We start from the raw sequence: 15,556 nt of genomic DNA on the forward strand, positions 1-15,556 counted from the left end.
TAATTTGATAGCAAGTCAAATAATGAGGCAAAAATGAACAAATTAAATACAGGAATCTGTTGAAAGAGCTACTGAGAAAGCTCTTTCAAGGTACTAACAAGAACAATATATCTACAACAAATATTATTTTGATCCTTTCAATATCTAGAATTTTTATGGGAAGTCATTGCTTCATTTTCTTGTTGAATATTTCTAAAGAGGGTAGACAGTCTTACACTCAACTGTTTTTCTCTATGATTCAGCGTGCATATTGATCTACAAAGGAAAAAAGGGCTTCCTTTGTAGATTTCATCTAGGACCAGGTAGCCTTTCTGGAAGTCAATCTAAAACTTTTCTTTTTCTATGACTGCGCCCAATATATGCCACATGTCGTAACCCAACAGGCTGATAAGCAAGAATTCAGCAGCCGCCGTTTATGAAATCTGTGTTTCTCTCCCCATATCTTTAAGCAGCATTCAAAAGCCAACCTGACTTCCATTCCTGTTGGGTACTAGAGTCATAATTTCAGGATTGCATTTTGGTAACATCTCGTATAATTTGTGTGATCATGAGTTACTACAATCACCAACAAGCTCCAGGTAAATATGCTAGCGAAAAGTACAACTCTTTCTATGTTTGGGTGGTAACTTTGGTCTAGAACTGATCGTTTTTTTGTCCATTGACAAGCCCTGAAACTGGCATGCTATATGAACTGAGGCAAGTTTTTTAGTAAATTGACGGACTCCTGTGGATCTTGCAGTGGTATATCCTCCACCTCCTACTTCATATCCTCCAGTGGCGCCAGGGCAAGTGTATCCTCCTCCGCCTCAATCCTATGCCCCTCCAGTCCAAGGTCCATATGTTGCTCCACCGCCAGTTGCTTACCCCATGAAAAATGGAGTAGAAGTACAGCAACACCCACCAGAAACTAGGCAGAGGGGTGACGGGTTCTGGAAAGGATGGTAAGCATTTTGTTTACTCTCCTTCTTATGTTATGTATGCTAAGTAGGATAGATGAAAAGCAATTAAAAAGGCGGGGAATTGGAAAGTCTGGTTAATATCTTGGTTTGATGAGTTTGATTGATGAAAGTTCTTGTTTGTGATAACAGTTGTGCTGCCTTGTGTTGCTGCTGCCTCCTAGATTGGTGCTTTTGAGGACTCTCTCTCTCTCTCTGTCTGCCCTTGCCTTTCTCTTCCTCTTGATTTTCCTTTCTATATATAGAATTTGGTATCAGCTCAAGCAGAAGGAAATAGGTAGAATTAGGGACCTATTGGCATTTTATGTACTCCGTGCTCTCACCGCACAATAATACCATCTGGTTATTTGAAATTTCCATGTGAATTAGAATAAGACGTTTAAGGCAATGAGACTACCTGTGTTTGTCCATGTCTATTACCATAACATTAAAATTGAAGAAAAAAAAATTATAAAGTCTTAATTAATATTTGCATTGAGGAAAATTATTAAGGAGTAAACAACAATTTTATGGATGAATTTTCTTTATCGATAACCCAACCACTGGTAGTGTAATAATGACCTTGATTGTGATATACAGCGGATATGTAAAAAGAATTTGACATGGTTTTAGCTGGTTGCTGAGATATCCCTCAATCTGATCATACAATTAAATGTTTTCTGATGGATCCATACGTTAATGGATATATTTGGTATCCATCAGACTCCATACAAATATTCAGCTTTTCTTTGAAAGTTGGGACAGGAAGTAGCTGTTACTGAATTCTGATTAAGTGAGATTTCAAGATGCTGAATGAACATTTCTTGCTGTTGGTTAAATCGGTTTCAACTTTCAAGTCTGGTGGATTGATTGATTAAACCAACTACTAATTTGGAATGAAAATCTGCAAGGCAGACTAACCAAACTTTATTTCTGTCACATAAATGATCGAAGCAAATTCCAACATACTTAATTTAAGTTGCTCCAAAACCCACAGCTTTCCACATTCTTGCCCTTCAATGCAGACATACAGGGCTCCACTTTGGCATTGCAAACTATTTCTAACACCGTTGCTCTGATACCACCATACAAAAGTTGAACAATTTATCACTGTTTATTACGTTATTATTTACCATAGCTATGTACAAGTGCATTTATACCATGGTTCAAGTTCGAAGTCTTTAGCTCCTAATATACAAGATACACAGAACAGGGCTTTACTTGCCTCTTTCATTGAGTTCAATAATTCAATTCTAAGCATCAATGGACACACTTATGGCATTTAGTTCAATGTGTTGCTTACCCTCATTCTGCGGATGAACAATAACAGTTGCATGAGCCTCAGACCTTGCAGATTGCTGATTTCCCCCTTGTGAAACAGATATCGAGCTAACAAATGGATTCCTACTAGCCACATCGTCAAGATTGTCTTGTTCTTCAGAAACAATTTCCCATTCCTCTTTGAGTGATGTAACTTGTAAGCCTTTCTCTTGGTGACTTTCCATTTCAAATGCTGTTGGTAAAATCACATAATCATTTATTGGGTTGTAGAAAGGGTCTGGGGCACCTGCCTTCAACCAGTGCTTGAGAATTCGAAATACATGAGGTTCGCAAAGAATTCCCCGATGCTCACCAGGGACTCCAACCCTTGCTTCTGCATGGAGTCCATCTGCCTGAAAGTAACGAGAATGAAAACAAGTTAGACATACCGCTACTTCATTTTTATACCATTGGCACAATATAAAATCTAAATTACATTTCAGAAAGAATAATTGGAGAATCATGGCTTGTCATCTACTTCAGAATTCATATTTGTCAATCAAAAACAGTCATTCTGATATATTAAATAATGAACTTCCTTTTCAAAGGATGAGGTTATTTGAAATCCAAAGCTTGTCGTCACCATAAAATTCTAGTTGACTCGCATAGCCACATTCAGTACATGGATTTACTTTTTATATAAATCACAACAATCCTATAAAATTCATTCTCAATGATATATGCAAAGTACATTTGTTAATGGGATTTAAAAGCATTATCGTTAAATCAATTAATCCAGTAAATAATAAAATCATAGAAAGATATAAAAAGGGGAGTCAGCTAACCTTAGCTGATTCTGCTGGAACTGTTCCATCACCATCAACACATACATATGTGGGCTGATATGCACAAGAAAGTCATCATCAATAACCAAATCCTTGAATACCAAAGATCCAACCAAAAAAATTTTCCATACTAATATAAGTCAAAAAAAAAAAAAACTAGAAAATGTGAAGTTCCACAAAGTGGCCTCTAGAACTACAGCATATCTATGGAACAGCGTTCAACAAGAAAATAACTACCTGAAAAAAGGGTAATTCTTGTAGGTCTGTGACAGGTGTCTCCTCACTTCCATAGCTGCAAAATTGTCAAAGATAATAAAAAATAAAAAAATGTATACAAAATACCACGAAACATATACTTGTATTATAAAATTTGTAACACAATATTAATTGAAAGAAAAAAATCATGAAGCATTACCAAACGCTGTGTGGTGTCTCAAGATTGATCCCATATATATTGTAGAATTTAACTCCAGAAGGAACCTTAGCATGAGACAACACCTTCTGTGTCTCTTTAGCCCATTTCAAGATCTCCAAATTGAAAGGTAATGGAACAATCTCCCCATCATAATCAACCTAAAAAATAAAATCAAGCAATTTTACTCCAGATGAACCATATAACAAATATCTTAAACCATTTACAAAACTACTCACAGGATTTCTTTAAACCATTAATGGAAGATAAACTCCTTATTATATCTTAAGGTACTTATTCCAGTCGCTTTCCCTTTTCTATTTATTTATTTTTGGCAATTGACTCAACCCAAGATTAACTTTCTTTACCCTTGCACAAGCAATATTCATAGCTTACCGAATTGCCTGAAAGAGCTTCCTTAAAAATATCAATGCTTTCTCCTGGGTGATAGGACTCTAGAATAATCCGAGGGTAACCATCAGGATCTTGTTTCTCCCTCCAGATCTCAAGAAGTGGAATATGTTGCCAGTGGAAATGTGGACAAGCCATTAACTCATATATCGATGGGCACTCAATCAGCTGAATGATGCAGCACATAAATAAATAATATGAACCACCTCAAAAATAACAATGAAGAAAAACATAGCAAAGCAAAAGCTACATGAACATTTCAACATGCTAGCATGTTGCACATACTGACTCTGTGCACGATAAAACAAGCATAATCTTCCATCCAAATAACGCAGTGTGGAGTAGGATGAGTTGGCATCAATTGACTTACAACACTCAATTACACATTAAACTTCATTAAAGGTTACTCATGTATGATGAACTGGAAAAGAAGTACCTTCATTATTCTTGAGGCCAACCACTTTAAAGTTTTGGCCTCAAAGTAATCACTCATTACATTCATGTCTAGAAGCTTAAGTCATAAGCCCCCAAGTTACTGCTAGCAGCAGATTTCTGCCACTTGAGTCTAAACAAAAATAAGTAAGTGCATAAAATACAGAGAAGGGAATTGAAATAGCAGAAGTAGGTGAGAGTGAGACATTCTAACAGACTCTAAACCAAAAAAAAATCTAATCAGAAATAAACTTTTTAGAAACATTCATAAATAACGGATATACCAATATAGAGTTAATGCCCTCACAGGCATCCAAGTTAAAATGCTGAGAATGACAAAAGTAAGTAGAACATAGTAACATACCAATTGATGCATGCTCCACTTTGAAATGAAAAAGTTCTGTTCCCACCCATCAACAAATGACATTCCATTTAGAAAGGTAGAAGCAATATATCCAGGTGCACCTGTTTAAAACATTTAAATCACATGTCAATAAGCAACTTGAATCAAAATTATATCCGGCAAACTACTAGATCCTATTAGTTAGAAAGACCACTTACCGCGGAAAGGTGCAGCTATTGCAATCCAATTCTTCACATATTTCTCAAAAATCTGTACAAGGAAAAGTAGACAGTTTATCAATTCTCTTTCCAACAAGCCACACTGTATCACAAAGAGGTATATTACTAACCTACAATTTGATATGGAAACAAGGAAAGACAGAGCAAGATAAACAGAAAAAGAAGGGGATAGAAGAAGATTAGAGTGGATTCCTTACATCGCTGTGAAGGGCCATGAAACATTTTATCAGAAGGCCCCCCATAGAATGACTTATGATGTTTATCTTTTTCCCTCCAGAAGCTTTGTACACTGACTCCAATTTTGCTGCCAAACGATCTAATGTTTCTTGCAACCTTAAAGAAAAACAAGAATCAACACACTGAAAGTAAATATGTAACTTACAAGGACAAATTCAGGCCACAACCCTACCCTACAACGAGAAATAATTACCAAATTAATTGATAAAGATATGATTATACCTGTTACTTTGCCGAAAATCATAACCAAAGCCAAAAAGGGTTTTCCCTTCTTGAAAACCCCACTTGATCATTTCGACAATCATATCATGGAAATAATAAACACACTCACGTCCAATGATCTGCATGAAACGAAAAGTTCATTGAAACCCATAATTAGTTCATATTCCTACCTTCCAAACTCAAGGAAAGACTTGGATATGGGCTCTCTTGGCATTTCAGTGTCCATAAGTCCAAATTTTAAATTTTTACTTGCAAAATGGAGCTTAACTTCTCATTAATGCAGCAATTTTCAGTATTTTAAGGTAATATCCAAAAAGAGCTCCTTGATCATGCATTAAAAGATAAATATGAAATACAAAATATACCATGTCAGGGTCCAAGACATCGATGGCATAAAGTCCATATCTTTCTTCAGGAACTGTAATACTTGTGCTTGGATCTAAGGACACAGTTCTACCTGTTTCATAATCAATGACCCAATGATAACATCAATAATCCACATAATTCTTAACTTGTTACACCTAATTCAATTGAGACAATTCTTTCAATAAATTTCACCAAATATTAGCTCGCAGTTCCCTACACGCATTAGCTGATTTCAATGATTAATGAATAAAAGATTCTCAAGCTTATTAAATTCTCCAAAATACTCTAAAGAAAAGACGGTTTCAAAAATTCCACTAAATTTCATTTAGGCAAAAAAATTTAAAAAAAAAAGAGGAAAGAATTACCAGTAGAAGGATCAAAGCGAGACCACAGCTTGGTCCGAAGCTTATAATCGGCACCGAGAATCCGAACCCAAACCCGCTCTTCTTTCCCATTCTGACCATCCACGGCATTCAAAATTGACCCGGCAATTCCCGGAACTAATAAAACCGGGTCGAGGTCCGGGTCAACGTAGGGTTGAGGTTTCCTCATCAGCTTCAACCACATCTCCACCGATTGTACTATGTCTTCCAATAACATCGCCATTCCTAATCAAAACTTATTTTCCCCAATTAAAAAAAATAAAGAAATTGATGAAAATTTTTTTTGTCCTTTTTACACTTTTTTGAGTGTGAAATTAAGATGGGAGATTTTGTTTTTCTTTTTTTTTTTAAGTTTTGGGGTTTGGGTTTTTTGGGGAGACTCTGTTACGTGGAGTTGAGGGCGAGAGAGGGTAGACAAGCAACCGATTTACTTACAGGCCTAAACAAGGAAGAAAAGAAGAACAACTTAACAAGATGTAGTCATTATTATCAAAAGAACAAATTATTAATTTAGTTTAAGTAGTGGTCAAAATATACGATTTCTTTCCACATGAGTAACGGAAATAATATACGCTCCTGCTCACCATTGTTATCGTAGTCCATCAGTCCAATTTTCTTATTATACTCCTAGTTTTTTTTTTTAGTCAAACTTATTGGTTTCCATGGGATTACATCGGATAAGTGCAATCCAGTGGAGAAGGACTCGGAAATTGCTTGCATCATTTTTTTCGATAAAATGCATTAACATATTTAATTTTTAATTATAATTATATGTGAGTTTATTAATTTATAAAATAGACATAAATGAAGTTAATATTTAAACGTAAAATATTTAAAAAATTAATTTTTTTTACTCTTTTTTTTTTTAGTATCAATTGACGATATTTTCTATCCCAACCGACTAACTTGTTGTAAAATCTAACTCAGATTCAATTGAATTTCCAAGGGAGTAGTAGGTGCTCTTAAGACCACCGATTGATGCTCCTCAGGGAGCATTGGATCTGTGTTCCCAATGCTCCCTGTAGAGCATGCAAACGATGCTCCCATGGAGAGCTAGATCTAGTCGGATTTGGTACTTTCTGACCAAATTCGCCCATGGGGTGGTGGACGGTCGAAAGTAAGTTAAATTTTTTAAATATTATAATTTAATAATTTTTAAATTTAATAAAAGATAAAGTTATTATTTCAATAATATCACATTATAAACAATTGTAACAATTGACAAACAGTTAGGCTTATTATCTAGTGGAAGATATTTTTTTAAAATAGAGTGTTTATTTTAAAAACTAATAGATCTGTATTTAAGTATATTATTTATTTTTATTTTTTATCATAGTTATAATTAAAACTTAATGATGTTGGTGTATTTTAATTTTTAATTTTTGTCATGATCAGGGATGAGTACATATTTATTTTATTAGTATGTTCTAAAATTATATTTATAAACTAAAAATCATAATTTGTTAACATTATAAAAAATTTTAAAAATTGTTAAATCTACTAAAATTAAAATCTTTCTTTAATATTATATTATATCAAAATTTAATTTGAAATAAAAAGAGTGTTTAATAGTATTTATTAAAATTGATGACTTCTGCATGAATCGCAAGAATGACCAATAGACCAATAGATTGGCATCCAAGGGACCGACAGCCGTGTTAATGTAATTTAGCGCCTGTGGTACGGAACGCATATGATTGTCCCCCCACCCCGTCCCCTAGTGGCTAATGCAGGAAGGAACTGTATTTCTGGACATGTACCGGCGACGTACAAAATACGATTACATATGATTGGTCAGGCTCGTCTGATATGTCCACATCCGAAAACAAGACAAAAGCAACAAGACATTTTCCGCCAAATAATTAAAAAACGTCCAAGAAACAAAATATAAGCCCTTCCTTCATCTTTATTAGAAATAAAAATTCAATTATGAATTTTTTTCTTTGCTTTTATAGCTATTTATGGAAAGATTAAACTAAAGAATAGGATAATTAGGTGAGAGTTTCCTCTCACGAGGTGTGCACCTCCATTTTTTTTTTCAAAAAAATAATTTGTTTATTTAATCACTACTACTTTAATATGAAAGTGGGGCTAAATTTTCTACCGATAAGAAACTCTGACAAAGGGTGGGGCATGTGGCGTATTTCATTGGGCTTGATCAATAATTGACGTGGTGGACCATCCATCCACCTCCACAAACTAAATCTCATACTAAAAGATAAGAGAAAATTATGGTTTTCTAGATAATGTTTTGAAAACTAATTTTAATAATTTTTATTTTATTTTATTTAATTAAATATATATTTATTTTAAATTAAATAATTTTTTATAATTAAATATAATCTAATTACTATTAGTTAAAGTATGATTTGTCGTTTTATATTTACGTAAGTTGAAGTAAAATAGTAAAAGATATCATATAATTATAATATCATTTTATTATGATGTCAGCATAACGTCACGTAATATAAAATGATTAATGATATCTTAATTATAATATTTAGTGAAATTTTAATTATAAAAATTTATATGATTTAAAATAAAAATATAAAAAATTAATTAAAAATAATAAAAATAAAAAATTTATTTAAAATTTTAAAAATATTATACTATTTCTTTTTTGTTTTGGTTGTTTAGCCCATTTGAAAAGAACAAAAGAAGGTGGGCTTTTAATGTTTTTGTAATCTTAATACAGCCCAATGTAGAAACCTTCAAAGCATAATGGTTGGGCCAGAAAACTTGGTCTGGACTCTGGCAGTGAGGTTCATTTGAAGTGATAGTTTCTTGGGCAGCTCCATTTTGGCTCCCACGTCCCACTTTCACAAACTACTAAACAGAGAGATAGAGGGAAATGGAGATTGTTTCTGCAGTGTCTGGTTGCAGCAATACAGGTCGTTGTTTTCTAGTAAAGGTATTTTTATCCCTCTCTCTCTCTCTCTCTCTCTCTCTCTCTCTCTCTCTCTCCCCATTTTGTATATGTAAGTTCTTGAGAACTGATCAAAGGCAGTGATACAAAATGAGGGTGTTCAAAGGGAAATGCAAACCAAGGTGGTCCTCCCTTGAAGCTGAAACAAGTGGGACGAGTGAAACTGTTCAAGAACTTGGCTCCGCCTTTAATTGCTGCATTCGTTGCCTTATCTCCCATCTGCAGCACCCCGGGTAACCTTAACCAATACCGTACACTTGATGGCTGTTCATTATCCACATTGCTTTTATTGTACTTAAATGCCCCTGCATGTCATTCTATATGCCACATTGCCATCATCTACAATTAATGCCATTACCGTTTCAGTTGCAGAATTTTGCTGTTCTTTGATTCTTTCCATTTGTTAAGAAATAATTTGCGGTTATCTTCTCACAACATAATTTGCATCTGCTAGTACTAAATTAGGATGAGCATGTTTCTTAAAAAAGCATCTGCTGTGTCTAGTGTTGTATTACATGATCAGTTAATCATGATTTGTTTTCCCTTTATCAATCTTTTTTCTCCTTTTTGTTCATTTTCCCTTTGCGTATATAAATGCTAGCATTTTAAAGGACCAACTTAGCAACAACTATCTCAATAATTCTTAGGATGCATTATAAATTGATCATCATCTTATTGTCACAATGGGTACCACTCTCTTAAGTTTTGCAAAAGAATGCCAAATTTTAATGATGATGATTATTACAATAGAATTTTCATTGCTTAATCTATCATGATTTTGATTATTGAGGAGCATTTTCGCTTAAAAAAGATTTTCTTTTGAATGGTCCAATGGACCCTTTGTTGTGATTGTCTAGTCATACCAAGTGAAAAAGTCTGAACATATGATCATGACAATCCAGAATCAATTAATGTTTACTACATATCGTTCTTAGCTTTTCTTCTTGGTGCAGCTCTTGCACAAACCGTTGATATACAGAGAGGAGCCACATTGTTTCGTCAAGCTTGTATTGGATGTCATGATGGAGGTGGAAACATAATTCAGCCAGTGAGACTCTTTTTATTCACCAAGTACTAATGATGATTAAAGTTTCCTCTACGATTTCCTCTCTAATCCACTGTCCCATCTTCATTTTAGGGTGCAACACTCTTTACAAAGGACCTACAGAGGTAATGAGGCTGCTGTCTTTGTTCATCAGCAGCAAAATACATGGATAGGAATGCAGACAACTATAAACTCTTGAATTAGATACCCTTCAAAGCACTTATGGTATAAATGAACCAAAAAGAACCTGGAACTTGGAAAAAGAAATGGTATTTACTCAATGTCCTTGAATAAGAAACCAATTTAACCAAATTGCAAAGAACTTCAATTTCTTTGTGGTTTTCTCTGTTTTCCAGATATATGGTTACACCAAAAAATACTATATGGTTGAACTAACTGTCTCCAAAGTCTTGCATCCATTTTATATATGCCAAAATTGAGTTAATAATTGTGCTGGCTGATATGCCTCTTCCCCTTAACTCTAAGATGAATAAATATTCCAAAAATTAGTTTTAGGCTATGTCTCTGATTGATTGAATAATTACACTACAGGAACGGAGTTGACACCGAAGAAGAGATATACCGTGTTACATACTTTGGCAAGGGAAGAATGCCTGTAAGAATGCCATATATATATATATAATTTGACATTTTTGCTTACAACAGCTGCTTTTATCTTTCTTATGATTATTATTTGGCTTGGTTGAAGGGCTTTGGTGAGAGCTGCACACCGAGGGGACAATGCACATTTGGACCACGTTTGAAGGAAGATGAAATCAAGCTCCTAGCGGAGTTTGTGAAGTTACAGGCTGATCAAGGGTGGCCAAATATAGCAAGTAATGACGATTGATTCTTGTTTAGAAACACAATTAAGGTTGTTGCTCCAGAGATTTAGTTAGTAGCAGCTCTAAATATAGAGAGAGAGAGAGAGAGAGAGAGAGAGATCTAGAATGCTAGGAAGAACGTTTCTCTGGGTTGTTATTTAAGTTACACGAATAAATTGATTCACAATTACAGTTGTTCATGAGAATCATTGATGTAATAATAATAATAATAACAATAATTGATCTGGAATCAGCCTTGGCCACTTGGTTTGAAGTGTTTTATTGGGCTTAGTTTTGATAAAGGTGATTGGACCGTCCTAAGTTTTTGACAAGGCTTAGCCAAGCCTTCTCAAATCAATAATCGAATATGAATGGCACCAATAGCAAGCTACCCTAATTAATGTATTGGTTGGACTGTCTTTGCAAAGTAATGTCTTCCACCAAACTTTCAATTATTCTTATATTATTACTCAGATCTATTACAGCTTGAAGGTTTTCTCTTATGTATGTACATTTGAGTCCTTGATTAATGAATGATGCAAAAAGGTTGCAATAAATTAATTAACGTCAGTAATTACCATCTGTAATGCACCAATGGGGTGTATTCTAAAAAGAAAAGCTGGATCGATGCTTAATTTTATTCTCCATCTATTTAGTCAACCATAGGTTATTTAATTGATTAAACTAATCTAACTCTTGCAAAAGATGAATCTAATGGCTCTTTATGCCTTTAGTTTTCTTTTTGAACAATTTGGTCAATATTCTTCCTTGGCCTTAAGAAGTATCACTAAGATGGAAAGACAGCCAAGGAAATCATGTCACCAATTAATGCTTCTTCTCCAAGACTTGATCCTAATTCATTTGAAATCGTAGGACCTGAAACAAGAACTATATGTATATATATAAGGATTAGAATCAATGATGGTATTTAATATGGACTATTGGAAGTAGGAGTTGTCTTCATGGTTATAATTTTCAGCAATCAATAGATGAACAAACTAGTAATTAATGGCATGAAAACAGGCTATATATAGTTTTAATGGACTTCAATGGGAGCTCATCAGTGACACGTGTAGTGGAATGAAAAGATTTTTGCCCTTCAAACTATCCAAAATGGCAAGTAATCATATCACTTGTCACTCTGGTTAATGCATCTTAATCATTATCTTATGTATGTGGAATTGAATTAATTAAACATGTTTGCCATGGTCATATATATATGTTTAGACCATCATTAACTTTCAATAATGCCATTATCAACATAGGAAACACAGAAACATAATCACATTTGGATGGACCCCCCGGCCCTTAAACATTGTTTAAGTGGGAGAAAAATCAATTTAATTATACCTGCTAATGTCTCAAAACACTTCCTTTAATCATCACCTTTTTCTTCGACCAGTGTTCAACAATAGAAGTTAACTTGCTGCCTCAGGTTGATAGCTTAATGTCAATTTGTCAAGCTTGGTGTCAGAAATTACGGCATGGTTTTGCAAATTCTTACAAGTTGAGGCTTGACAAAGGTTAAAAGTTAAATTAACTGCTTTAGGCCTATGCCTGCAGGATTTTGAAAGTTTTGAAATTATGTACATACGTATTAGTAAACAAGAAAAGTTTGGCTGAAAACCACCATTAATTCCATATGGAAACAAATAGAGTAAGAGTAATAATTGTGAAACATCACATCACGGCTGACAAATTTCAGGAAAATGTTAAAGATAATGTTTAGCCTGAAAAATAATTAAGCTTTCCATCCCAATACAGGAAGAAATCAAAGGACTGATAATTAAGATAATAGTTTAAGCTACAAATATGAAAAGATAAAGTAGGTTTGGAGTCAAAGTAAGGTGCTTCAATTCCAAGTTGATTGAAAGGTGCAATATTCTTGTAGTTTCTTCATGCATGACAGATATCTCAATTCAAAATCCTTATATACTTCCTGGCAGATAGTGCTGGCGTTATCTAATTTGTCAATTAGTCCACCAAAAATGACCTATATATGAAGTACTGGACAACCTAAAACTTACCCTAATCCTAATTATATATAATTAAAGAGCTAGCTAAGGCTGTGTAGATGCAGCGGGCCATCAGCCTAAACATGGATAAAGGGGGATTTGGCAGAGTTAAAAAATATTATCGAGCTTAATCCCAATGCCATGCACTACCAAAACTCGGACTTTTAGGTGTTCTGCTCACTAAACCCTAGAAGAGAACATTGAAATGTGCAAAACATCTGATTATTGTATGAAATTATAAAAGTTGTTCCAAGATTTAGTCCATTGTGATACAGTTAACAAGTCGTACAAAAATCTGTGTGTTTAATTGCTCCTGCTTTTTAATACATGAAAGTAAAGATTCCATGAGAGAGAGAGAGAGAGCTGTCTATTTTTCCACAGGCTGAGATTAACATTGGAGACATGCAGTGAGGCAGATAGGACAACCTATAAATCCATTTTCCAATGAATAAAAATGTGTTGAAAGGTCAAAGGGCAGACAAGCCACCAAGTTCCTGGTGGTACTGGTTGTCACCTCTCTTGTTTCCATGTTCCATCGAATTTCAATCAATATGGGCATTTATCAACTTCAAAGCTGAATTGTAACGTGTAAGTTGCAACAACTCACACACATTCTGTCAAAGGGCAATTAAACAAGCAAACAACTCATCCACACACACTGAATGATTTACGGTATGTTCTTCTGATGCTTGTATCATATATAAGACTAAGTTGCTAAAACTAGAAAAGTTGACTGTCACACAGTGGCAAGTTGGCTGAGCAAAAATACTATTATATGTTTTTAGTAATTTTATGGAAAGAATAATACCAACGGGAAAGTTTTTCTCATGTATCAAGCCAATAGAAACGAGGAGATTCCTTCTGACCTATAGAATTGTTTCCACATGAGTTACATTATAGACTTATTTTGCAACTTAGTTTTAGTTTTGGAAATGTTACAGATTTCTCATGAGGATGATAATGAACCTTCTTTCTCAATGAAAATGAAGATTCAAAAGCATTATAATGAAGAAATCCTTTTGTTGGCATAATTTTGGGCGTAGGGTAATGAATAATTAACAAGATAATTATATGCGATAATGAGAAAACATGGTTAGTATTTTTAAAAGGTGAGGTTTCCTTGGTTGATTCCCAGTTCGATAATGTCCTTTATTACATCTTGTCCAGAATGTGTTAAAAACAAATAAAATTGCACCTCATTTTTTTAAGATCTCTTCCACATAAAATTGAGCACAAAAATAAATTAATAAATAAAATATATGATCAGATCATATTACTTAAATAACAAGGGTTGATAAATCCTTTATTTTGTTAAACCACCAAAACAACCTTTAAAAAACTCAATTACCTTAACTCGGTTATTGCAAACCAAAGTGTCCAAGGAATCCTTATGCATCCTCTAATAATAAGCCACATCGATGAACACAAAGTCCTTTTCTAAAGATTGAGAGTGTTATGTCTTAACAATGTGCTAGCAAAGATGAGTTTTATAAACTCAAATTCTCACGCAAAACCTAATGGCCGAACACTATGAAAAACTAAGTGAAAAAAAAAAACTAGTTTTCTCTTCACAAAAGGTGGCTAAGCAATAGAGTTTTTCAAGTGTGTCATCACTTGGGAGGTTATAGCGAGGTATTTATACTTTGGATTGATTTTAAAACCCAAATTAGGTCAATGCATAATTTTTATGTAATTGCCAATTAATCTAACAACTTAATTAAACAATTTAAATAAGTCTTTAAGAAATTTATAAGTTCTTAAGTCCAATAACTTAATTAAACAATTTAATGAAGTCCTTGAGAAGATTATAAGTTCTAATTTGATTAAGTCCAACTTAATCACCTCTTCCATTTTATTTTCAAAATTCATTTTAAGTATACGACTCATTATATTTCTAACATATTAGTAATGAACTTATGATATAATCCTTGAGTTAAACTTAGGATTAGATAAATTTAAGTTACTTCAAATATATCATTAATCAAATTAACTACCTAGAGTTTATAAACCAAGATCGAGATCTAAGAATCCATCATGGCCACCAAAATGTTAGAAGAGTCAAGATGGTTCGACTCAACTTTTAAGTGATCAGTTTTTCAATGTAATTTATTCATTTATTGTATACCCCGAACATGATAAGAGTATGGTGTTGATCTCCATATTTATTCTTGAAGTTAGATAATTAGCTTTATAGAGACTTATAAAACTCTTTTCATAATCTCCAAGTCGCTTTGGTCAAAAGACTTTAATAAGCTAATATCATTTAAGAACTGTTTAAATATGTCCCTTGAACCAATTAGGGTGATGATTCATTTCTTAACCACTCATTTGCCTTCACATGTTTCATGTTATACTCAACCATATGTTGTTTTAGCATTCTTAGTAGGACCTATAGGGATATGATAAAAAATATAGCACTCAACATATAAGGTAATATGGTGTCTCAAGTTTAAAGAGTATTTACACAATTGTCACATGAGAAATATTTGTATAAACAATAGAGTGAGATGTCAAATGCGTTTCTCATGTCAGGTCATGTTTAATGAACTTGTTCCAAGAGCAAACACTTACATTCTAGTTTCAAGTATTTCCATATTTTAACCTATGAGATCGGTTGCTTATTTCTCAAATAAGAAACATAAAATGTACTAGTCTCTAAGC

General features: G+C 33.7%; 3 protein-coding genes across 3 annotated transcripts; 2 read left to right on the forward strand and 1 right to left on the reverse strand.

The window, feature by feature from the left end:
* Window positions 21–1,366, forward strand: LOC108662599 (cysteine-rich and transmembrane domain-containing protein A-like). Its single transcript, XM_018123341.1, has 3 exons — window positions 21–578; window positions 740–941; window positions 1,089–1,366. Exons 1-3 carry the CDS (start codon window positions 548–550, stop codon window positions 1,132–1,134), a joined length of 279 nt encoding a protein of 92 aa, XP_017978830.1. The 5' UTR covers window positions 21–547; the 3' UTR covers window positions 1,135–1,366.
* On the reverse strand, window positions 2,025–6,564 carry LOC18596419 (lecithin-cholesterol acyltransferase-like 4). The gene is made up of 11 exons (XM_018123338.1): window positions 6,068–6,564; window positions 5,702–5,793; window positions 5,337–5,455; window positions 5,075–5,210; window positions 4,857–4,908; window positions 4,660–4,760; window positions 3,849–4,031; window positions 3,456–3,613; window positions 3,278–3,332; window positions 3,041–3,094; window positions 2,025–2,608 (listed from the first exon to the last, which is right to left on the reverse strand). Exons 1-11 carry the CDS (start codon window positions 6,306–6,308, stop codon window positions 2,189–2,191), a joined length of 1,611 nt encoding a protein of 536 aa, XP_017978827.1. The 5' UTR covers window positions 6,309–6,564; the 3' UTR covers window positions 2,025–2,188.
* On the forward strand, window positions 8,868–11,130 carry LOC18596420 (cytochrome c6, chloroplastic). The gene is made up of 6 exons (XM_007024867.2): window positions 8,868–8,996; window positions 9,118–9,244; window positions 9,965–10,059; window positions 10,150–10,181; window positions 10,609–10,672; window positions 10,766–11,130. The coding sequence occupies exons 1-6, from the start codon at window positions 8,937–8,939 to the stop codon at window positions 10,904–10,906; spliced, it is 519 nt and encodes a 172-aa protein (XP_007024929.2). The 5' UTR covers window positions 8,868–8,936; the 3' UTR covers window positions 10,907–11,130.

This window comes from Theobroma cacao, chromosome 6 (genome assembly GCF_000208745.1).
Source record: "Theobroma cacao cultivar B97-61/B2 chromosome 6, Criollo_cocoa_genome_V2, whole genome shotgun sequence".
Lineage (NCBI taxonomy): Eukaryota > Viridiplantae > Streptophyta > Magnoliopsida > Malvales > Malvaceae > Theobroma > Theobroma cacao.